This window comes from Castanea sativa, chromosome 1, assembly GCF_040712315.1.
Source record: "Castanea sativa cultivar Marrone di Chiusa Pesio chromosome 1, ASM4071231v1".
Taxonomy (NCBI): domain Eukaryota; kingdom Viridiplantae; phylum Streptophyta; class Magnoliopsida; order Fagales; family Fagaceae; genus Castanea; species Castanea sativa.
Window position 1 is genome coordinate 36,982,635 of NC_134013.1, and position 10,752 is coordinate 36,993,386.

Here is a 10,752-nt window from a genome sequence, read left to right on the forward strand (position 1 = left end):
TCCTTAAAAAGTTAATATATAATTTTTCAAATTGGTTGATTTGAACAACAAAGGAGAACGTGAAAGAAAACAAAATCGTATCTAATTTAACAATTGGTAGTAAAATTAGAGTTTTTTTTACATTTGACAGTATTACCTTTTTTTTTTTTTAAATTATTTATTTAATTTTTTAATGTCATACCAATAAATGGGGTGCGATTGAATGACCCAGGAAAGACATAAATATTCATCATGAATGAACACACTATGTTTTCCTTTTATAAATTGCACTCACATGATTAAAAGAAAACCCTAATTTTGTTTATTGTTAGCACTTAGCACTGGGCCATGTGGTTGGTCCCAACTCCCAATTAGTGCCAATGTGGGCAGCTCATCAAAAAAACCCTCAACTCCAGGGCTTACTGCAAGATCTTATTTAAGCATCTTATTCTAGACATAAAAGTGTTAAAAGAGTAAAATGTTGCCTCCTCTGTCTAGGATAGATTTTGACAAAGTCTTGAGTTAGTTAGGATAGTTTCAAAATTAACCCACCAAAACAAATCAATTGAATGGCATGACTATAAATATCATGCACATTTTAAACCAGTCAACCAATTGAAACCATTTATCCACATAAATCTGGATGTTCTATTCTCCCAATCATAATCTTATGGCAGGAAAAGGAAAGGAACCATTAATAATGAAAAGAACGAAAGAGAAAAAAAAATCCTAACAACTAAACTAGCCAATGTATTTCACATTTAAAGATCAAGGGATTAAAACATGAATGTAAAACAAACCCTCCAATTTCCCTATCCCCCAGTCACTTTGAACTAGAAATCCTTAGAAACTTTTCCTCTTTTTACTACCTCAAAGGGAAAACCATGAAACATGGAGAGAAAGAGTCACAACAATATATGTATAGTTTTGAAGTTTGAACAACAAAAGGAGATAGAAAGAAAACAAAAGTCATATTAGATTTCACAATTGGTAGTGAAAATTAGAGCTTTGTTCCTTACCTATAACAGTGTGTATATATATATATAAATAGCAATTTGACCCTTTCTTACTTACCAACGAACTTTAAAAAAAAGAAAAAAGAAAAAAGAAAAAAGAAAGAAAGTTGGGATACTCATAATACTATAGAATGGCCCAAGAAATAAATCATAATAAATGAACACTACATACAAACGCTTTTCCTATTTTAAAATCACACTCACATAATTCACACTTCTAATCTCCTTTGTTCCTCACTCCTCTGACCACCATGAGGTGGCGGGCGCCTCCAGGCCTTGGCGTCGCCGCCATGTCGTACGTGGCTATCGACTACCTCCGCCACATATCGCCGACGTGGCACGCGCGTCTTCAGCCAGCACTGTGGTCTATTCTCGCTCTAGCTGCGGTGATTCGCGTCCCCTTCTACAAGCACTGGTTCTCTGAGTTTCGTGCGGCCATACCCTTTGTAGCTTCCATGCTCTTCATGCTCTCAGCTCTCCTCTTCGAGGCTCTCTCTGTACGCTTCGTTACCGCCGTCCTCGGCCTAGACTGGCACCGGTAACTCGTTGCATTGCTTTCCTCCCTCTGTTTCTGTGTCTCTGCTTTGATGCAATATGAATGTTTTTGGTTTTTCCAGCTCGTAAGAGATCCACGCACTCAAATTTGAACTCTTTTATTTCTTTTTGAGTTTTTCTTATGTGGGTCAAGTTCATTTTGCCTTACTTTTTGCTTTATATTAAATGGGTCAAGCTTAAATCGTTTTCGTTTAGTTTCACTTCGTTGGAATCTTAGGTTCTATGAAGCATCAACATGGGTTTCAGTTTCAGATTTGATTTCTAGTTTAGCTTTGTCACTGTTAGGTATTTGTTGGATTTGTCTGACCTGATCTGATAGATTTTGGAAGTGGTTGGGATCGATTCAAAAGTGCTAAATTTAGAGTAAACCATCATTGAAGGAGTTGACTAAATTGTTCCAGGATGTAAATGTTGGTTACTAGTTACTTTATAGGAATTGTGTCTCCAAGGGTAACAGATTTGGTATAAAACAACTGTTTCAGCTCTGGGATATTTTGAGTCTTTCCTTTTATAGTTAGTCAGTCTATGGCCTCAAAATTTTGATGGCAGAGTATCATATAAGTATGCATGGGCTTCAGCTGCATTAGTTTATAACTCTTCAATGGTTTTGATTACTTTAATTTAAATAGTATAGAATCTTAGCTGGACTTACTCTAAATTCATGTGCCTATTTTTGGCAATTTCAGTGTTACTTTTGCCTGTTATGAATGCACATCCATCTCTTCTGGGATTTAAATGTAAGTTCCAAAGATCATATTTGCTTCAACTGCTTAATTGATGTTATGTCCATTCAAAGTTCAGTCACCCATGAGCTTATTTGAGATTAATTGATGTTATGTCCATTTAAGGTTCATAGTCACCCATGAGCTTATTTGAGAACATCAGAATTGACATATTATAAAATAGGTAGTATTCTGCTTATTTTGCGGGGTATATTATCTTCCAATTGAAAAATGCCACTTGCCCCCCCCCCCCCCCCCCTCAAAAAAAAAAGGTAGATTAACTTATGAATTTTTTTTTCACTGTTCTCTTGATTGGCTTCTAAAGATGTTTATTTCAGATGTTAAACTTGTGACAGAGTTCATTTCAAATCTATGGCTGACCCCTGAAGAAGAGACGATTATATTGCATGCATCTGTGCTTAAAGGAAGACTTCAATGAAGTATAATGGCATGTAATTTTTGGTCAAAGTTAGCATGCTTACGTATACTATTACATTTCAAGAATAATAGAATGGAAATATTATAATAATAATAATAGAATGGAACATATGTTTAAGGAATAGGGCTATGCATTCTCCCAAAAAATTTTCAAAGTTTTTGTCATTTAGGTAGTATATCTGTAGTGGATGTTCATTAAAAAAAAATTTCTGAAAAAAATAAACTGCAATGGATGGCATTGCCTTAAACTGTAAATTTAAATATTAGTTGGTGATTAAGGTGAAAATGCTTTTTTCTCTTATTCATATTCTCTTGAATCTTTCAGTTGATATTGTTAATGAGTTTGATGTAAATTAATTTACAAATTGTGAATAAAATGATTTGACAGATGACTGAGGTATTCACACATCCTAATTGTTAAAGCTTCTTTGTTCTGCACATGTTCATTCATTCCACTTGAAGCACGAGGGATGGTGTATAATATTTAAGCTCCATCTATGATGTATGCCAAGCTATTAATTCACAAAATTATCTATTTGAAATTTTTACATCCAGTGTATGGAACACTCTTAGGGTTTGTGTTCCTTGATGTAGGAATTTGGTTGTTGATGAATGGGTTGCTGTATGTTTGTGTTTAGGGGCTTAGGAATTCATGCATTATGGTTTCTAATGGTTGTTGATGATATAGAGATGAACCTTGCCGTTAGAGAATGCTATGGATGATGGCAAAGCGGGTTTCAGATTGTATAGGAATTGGATGAATGATGGATTAATGAATGGAATTGTATGAGTGATGGTGATGAGAATGTTGTAACTTCTTCAAATCACCTTCTCCATATGAGATTACTTCTAGGGAATCTCTATCTCTCAGCAAGACTACAATTGTCTAGGCAACAACAAATTTATTATTCTAGTTGATGAATGTAATGGGAGTTACGAGCATCTATTTTATAGATGACTAGCCCTAATCTAATTGGCCCATATAACTCAAGATTATTGGTTTGCTAATCTCCCCATGTGCTCTTATTAATATCGCGGGTGTTTATGAGAATTACACATTTGATAAATGTGACTAGTATGCTAGACTTCTAACTAAACTCTATCTTCTCCATTACCAATTAACTAACAACTAACTATTCTAATCATGTGCAAACTCTTGCTTCCGTTTCCATCTGAGCCTTTAGTTGTCCAATCAAGGTTGATTCATGTGCATGGGAATAAGAGGGAGCTGCTACACGAAACCGAATCAATCCAAGCAAATACTGTCGATTGACACTTGCTGAGGGAAGGTAAGTGCTGATTCTTCTGCTCTGACTTCCAATCAGAGGTTACCCTTCTAACCTTACTACCAATCAACACTTTAGGACAGAAACTCCAACTCTTGAGTTTCCTCCCCTGTTTCTTGATTCAGCTCGAGTTCTCATAAGGTGTTAACATCCAGCTCATGAGGGGAAAGGGAATAGGTAGTTTAGAGGTTTCCTAGTTTGATTTGGATAATTATTTGAGCTTTCTTGGTGTAGAAGAAAAGTTTTTTCCTTGTCAAAGAAGTAATGTTATGGCCAATATTCACCAAGAAAGTATTCTTTGTACACCGAGGATATGTATAAATCTGTATGTATTGGCAACACTGCATAGGGTTTGGTGGTATAGTTTTGGTGTGAGAAGATGAAGCTTTGTCTAGTGAGAGATTTTGTTAGTGTGAGAGAACTATGGATGTATGGGGGATTTGGGTTTGTATATTTCAAAAAAAAAAAAATGAAAGGTTCTTTTGGTAATTTTCTTTACAGGGATCTAGCTCCTCTAATTTTTATTTATAATTTGAAGTTCCTATGACATAGTAGATTGGTGACTCTTGAAAAAAGGGGTATGAAGCTTTTTCAATATTCTTTGATTCTACAATATCAATTATGTAAAAAAAAGAAAAGAAAAGAAAAGAAAGAAAAGCTTGCTAAGTTTATAAACATGTGGGTTTGTGTGCGGTTCTAATTCCTATAGTGGATTTTTGGTTAGTATTGCTTTTAGATATACATATAGAATTCATTGAATTATGTTAAATTTTGTGTCTTGTGCTAATCAGTTTTTATTATTTGTGTCTTTGTCATAAGAATTAGTATATGAACTTCTACTATCATAACAAATTAGTTCCAGAGGTCTGAGGTCTTGATTTAGGTTCCAAGAGATGGCAAGCACAAAGTTTCATGTGGAACCCTTTGATGGGAAAAATAGTTTTAGTTTTTAGCAAACTACTGTCAAATACATCCTAGTGGAGTAACGACTGATTAAAGGTTGTATGGGAAGTTGAAGAAGTTTGCTACTATGTCTAACGATGGTGGAAGCTTTATTACTGGATGTGGTAATTAGTGGGGAGAAAGCAGCATCTAGTTTTAGCTAAAAGAGAGTAGCCCACCACTACCTACCTAGGAAAGATGTGTTGACACCCCTTCCATATCATTTTGTATTCATCACAAAAATAGCCTTTCAACCTAAAAGCACGTGTAACTTAGAAAACATTCTCTCCTTACCAAATCAATTTCCTCTTGAGTTTTCATCAAGCTTCCAGTAACCAAATCAGAACCTGATAGATTTAAATATTTTTGTACAAAAATAAGTTTCTAATCTTGTTGATTCAAATGTTTCTTTTCGCAGCATTAAGTTCTTCTGAGCTTGGCAAGCTGCTTTTCGTAAAATTTTACTAGGTACCCGTTTCCTAAAATACTTCAAAGCTGTCTTTACTAACATCTCCTTTTTCTTTTGGTGCAAAGATTGTGTAATTGGGCCTTGGGCTTATGGGTCAAGGGGTGCACTGATAAATTGGTGAAGGGAAAGCCCAATTAGCGAGAGTTCCAAACTTGACTAATTAAGAATATGACCCACAAGTTGCCCAATATGGACTCAACACATGTCGAGGTTGAGGAAAAAAAAGAACCACACAATGTTTAATGGGACTGTTAAGAGCTTGGGTAATGTGAAACATTTACCCAAGATTGAAAGAATTATGATTTCTTTTGGTTATGGATATTCTACAAGAGGTGGAGTTAAGAAAGTTACAAAAAGTGCTTTATTGGTAATAAAGGGGGGGGGAGCTTTAACAAATTTGTACAAGTTGATTGGAGAGATACTTAATGTGGAGTGCATGGTGGAGCAAAAGGCACAGAGTCTTTGGTTAAAACATTGCTAAGGTCTGATAATCATAAATTGAAGAAAGTAAGTGATAGAGATATATTAGCCCATTAGCATAAACTCAAGCCTAATTCTACTTTGTGTGCAAGCCAAATCTCCTACTTGTACTAGAAGTCTATTAGTCTAGGATTTAGTCTACTATATATACACATGTTATGGTTCATTGTAACATAGAATTTGTACTACACTCTAATATATTATTGATGTAGCCCTTTAAGGTTTCTTCCGTGGATGTAGGCCGTTAGGCTGAACCACGTAATCCTCGTGTGTTATTGTGTTCTACACTTTATGCTTTCGCTTCCGCATTCATACTAGCATATTCAACATGGTATATTAATGCTAATATTTAACATAGTATCAGAGCCACCTTCCTGTGGCCATGGTTTTCTGTCATTTTGATGTATTAAGAGCAATCTTTGTCTTCCTCGGTGTTTCTTCGTTGCATTCATCTTCTTTGGCTTCCTACTGCTGCAGTCAAAACTCTCCGGTATAGTCATGCCACCGTTAGAAATCGTATCAACACTGCAAGACCATTGCCTTCCTCAAACCACCATCACAGAGCTAAACTTCATTCAAGGGATCTTCTCAATCTTATCAAATCTCAAGATTTCATCAAGTTTCCATCTTGAATTTGAGAGGGGGTATTAGAGATATATTAGCCTATTAGCATAAGCCCAAGCCTAATTCTATTTTGTGTACAAGCCAAGTCTCCTACTTGTACTAGAAGTCTATTACTCTAGGGTTTAGTCTACTATATATACACATGTTCTGGTTCATTGTAACACAAGATTTGTACTACACTCTAATACATCATTTCCTCCGTGGATGTAGGCCGTTAGGCTGAACCACGTAACCCTCGTATGTTATTGTGTTCTACGCTTTATGCTTTCGCTTCCACATCCATACTATTGTGTTCTACACTTTATGCTTTCGCTTCCGCATCCATACTAACATATTCAACATGGTATATCAATGCTAATATTTAACAGTAAGATTTGTGGTTCATGTAACGGACGTAGATGTGAAAGCTAGTTTGAGAAAATTTCAAGCATTGCTTGAACTCAATTGATCACATCTCTTGTTGAGGACATGTTAGAGCATCCCTACCTGCAAAAGGGGTGAAAATGATGCCTAAAGAGGTACTCTAGTGAAGACACCTCATATGTTAGATGTGGAGATTTGTTTAGTTCAGCCTATGAGGGAAATAATTTAGAGGTTTACTAGATTGACTTGGTTAGTTATTTGAATTTTCTTGGTATATAAGAAAAGTTTATCCTTTGTCAATGAAGTAATGTTATATTCCTTGCTCACTAAGGGATAAGTTTAAAGTCTTATATATAGGTAACCCTACAAAGGGTTTGGTGTGGAGCTTTGGCGCGTGTGAGAGGGATTTAGAAGATAAAATTTTGTCTAGTGAGGGAGAGAGTTAGTGTGTGAGCACTTGTTGTTGTGTTGCAAAGTTGAGATAATTTATGTTTGTGAGAGATTTTACGTGGCTATAACTCTTATTGTTAATAGTGGATTTTTTGTTTATTTGCATTCTCCATGGATAGGGCATAGAGTTTGTTGAACCATGTTAAATTTCTTGTCTTGTATTGCTTGACCTTTTATTGTTTTGCATGTTGTTCTCAGAAGATTCATATCATAAGCTACCACAATCATAATAGAAAGAAGAGTGTAATTGTTTTGGGCATGCATGGAGTGGGAAGCACCAAAGTGGCCTTGACTTGAAACTGGCAGACGCCCATGGATTTGTCTGCGCTGCATTATATATATTTGTTCCATTGATTGATGCAAACATCTTATAGACCTTGTAACAAGGTGTCAAGGACATTGATATGGGTATCATGCTTTATACAGTTTAGTAAGTGGGGCTATATGTACATCTTTGAAGAATCATCTCAACAACCTAAGAGAGATAAAAGTGCTGATTTTTTAATGAAAACAATGAACAGTTATGGTATTATCAAGAAATTCTAATGAGAATACCTTCAAATTTATCATGCTATTTCTGCATTAATAATTAGCTTGAGTGTTTTAACAATGGAATTATTCACTCCTTAATGTTTGACAGTGATACACCTCCTCTTCCGGACACTGGCCAGTGGTTACTACTGGCAGTTAACGAGAAACTTCCCCATGTCATAGTTGAGATACTGAGAGCTCATATTATTGGACTGCACCATTTCCTAATGCTGTTTATGATGCTGGCATTCTCTGTACTATTTGACTCTGTAGAAGCTCCTGGCCTTGGCCTAGGTGCAAGATACATGTTCACCATGGCAATTGGACGTCTTCTTCGGGCCATATCATTTGTATCTACTATTTTGCCATCAGCCAGGCCTTGGTGTGCTACTGCTCGCTTCAGAGTCCCTGCATATCCTCATCATTGGGCTCAAAAATATTATGTACCTTATGCTTCAGATGCTAATTCTATTCGCCAATTAATCCAATGGGATACAGCCTATGGTATGTTCTGTGTATTAAGTTCATATTCTTCTGTTGGCCCAATGCATGCATGTTTAAAATGATATTTGCCTGACCCTTTGGCTTGGAATTGGTATGTGCTGTGTTCTGATTTGATTTCTCTACTGATTTTTGTAGGAAATTTATGAATAGTTGACATCTTCTGTGCCATTATTTTTTAGCAAATCACTATACTGCATTGCATAGATCATCCATATTTAAAATACCATCTTAATATTTGCTACAAAATTTTCTTTACCAATTTTTTTTATGGGTTCTAGCTATCACTTTGCAATCCACAAGTTAATGAAGTTTTATTCTTTGGGGTTGGGTAGAGGGGAGGTGTAAAGTCATTCAAGATTTTTTGATTGGCCATCCTTGATAATTCAGTTCTCTTTGATACTCCAATTGAAGATTTATATTTATACAAATTTACTTGAAGTTTTTCTAAAAGTAAGGTTTTGTGCGTGTTAATGTAGTATATACTCATTTTGGATTCCTTCTTCATGATTGTGTAGATTATCTTTACTAATGAAGTTCTTGTTTATTGTTGGCATTGGGCCATGTGGTTTGGCCTAAGCGGATCATCAGTAAGACCCTTAACTCCAGGGTATACTGCAAGATGCTTTTTAAACATCTTATTCTAGACAGGAAAGTGTTAAGGGAGAAAAATGTTGCCTCCTCCATGGCTATCCATCCTCCTTGTCCTAGGGTTCCATCAAACAATAGCCTTAAATTTAGCCTGTGAACAATAGTAGGCATTGTTGACTTTATTGTATTTGTAGCCATAGAGGTAAGTGTTCAGATCTCATAAGATGTGACCATGAACGTGTGTTTCCTTATATTCCTTCATTTATACCATGAATATGTTTCCTTTTACCATAAGTGGTGCATGTTAACATCTCTCTTTAATTCCAGCTGATACTGGGAAATACCCTGGTGACTATCGGCCAGACTGGGGTTCAATGAGCTTCCTAATTGATTTCTTGCGACCCACTGCTTCAGAAGGATCCTCATGGTACAGTCTGCTAAAGAAAGCTGGAGGTGGCTGCAATGACCTCCTATACAGTGGCCACATGCTTGTTGCAGTACTGACTGCCATGGCTTGGACGGTATATTTCAAAATATATTGTGAAACCATATTTTCTTGTCACTTGTAGCCCTTGCCACCTAAGGTTAATGGGGGAAGTTACTGAGTATTGTTGGCCTCTTTTTCAAAAATGATTTCAGGAAGCTTATGGAGGTTTTAGTTCAGCTCTTATATGGCTTTTTGTAATGCACAGCGCCCAGAGAGAGATACGAGAGCGCCACCATTACACTGTTGACTGTGTTGTTGCCATATATGTAGGCATCCTTCTCTGGAAGATGACAGGTTATATCTGGCCAGTCAAGAATGCATCCCGTGGTAGAAGGCTTACTAAGCTTGAAAAAATTCAGGGTAGACTAATCCAAGCTGCAAAGGACTCAGACATGGATAAAGTGAGGGAGCTTCTCGAAGAGGTTGAGATAGGCAGTCAAGAGAGCCAAAACAAAGGCCCCAACAGGGCTATGTGGGTGTTTGCTTGTGCAACCATTTTTTCTGCACTTACCATTGTTCTTTTGGCCTTCACATGGACCAGCGATGGATGATTTATTTTTCTTTTAAGATTTTCTACCACGATGTCATTTTAGTTCTATGTAATTTTACAATTTTCTTCTTTTGTGAAAGTTGTTTGTGTAGGATATGTCTTGAGGCTTTTCTGTTTACTAAATGAGATGATTTTGTGAACTTTCCTTTGATAAAAATGGTTGCTTAAGTGAACTTACATCAAATCACTAAGCTTAAGGCGCACACAATTTAGAGTTGCCTCAACAAAGGTTTAGCATTGAGTGACAATTCGGTCTGGGCCTAATGCAAGTGAACCTCACAGTCATGACCAATACAACTTCTGCAAAAGTTTTATTTTATACTCCTAATTATTTTTTATTTTTTTGATAAATGTGAATATTTCGTTGAAGTAGGAAAAGGGATACATCTCTTACCCAAGCCTCCATGAAAGAATGAGGAAGTTATACACAGTTACAAAAATAAGAGATATTTGAGTACAAAGCATACTTGCTTAGCATGAGCTACAACTTAAGGACACTCAAGAAGTTCAATACCAAGAGGCAAGAGGTTAAGGTGTTGGTCCGAGTATTAGAATAAAGGTTGATTGCACAAATCCATGCTAGACCATAATGGTGATGCTTGCACTTTCTACTCCAAACTATGAAAAGGTGCAGTTAAAACCCTAATTTGGACACAAATATCAGATTGCACCCCGCTCTTTTATGGGCTGTTAACTTTAAAAGCCATGTGCCATGCACACGACTTTTAAAGATGAAGTGACTAACAACATTTAAAATGTCTCAAATGT

General features: G+C 36.2%; 1 protein-coding gene across 1 annotated transcript; it reads left to right on the forward strand.

The window, feature by feature from the left end:
* Nucleotides 1-1,152: 1,152 nt before the first annotated feature.
* Nucleotides 1,153-10,141, forward strand: LOC142614748 (protein PHLOEM UNLOADING MODULATOR). Its single transcript, XM_075787317.1, has 4 exons — nt 1,153-1,533; nt 7,965-8,359; nt 9,275-9,468; nt 9,587-10,141. Exons 1-4 carry the CDS (start codon nt 1,247-1,249, stop codon nt 9,983-9,985), a joined length of 1,275 nt encoding a protein of 424 aa, XP_075643432.1. The 5' UTR covers nt 1,153-1,246; the 3' UTR covers nt 9,986-10,141.
* Nucleotides 10,142-10,752: the final 611 nt, after the last annotated feature.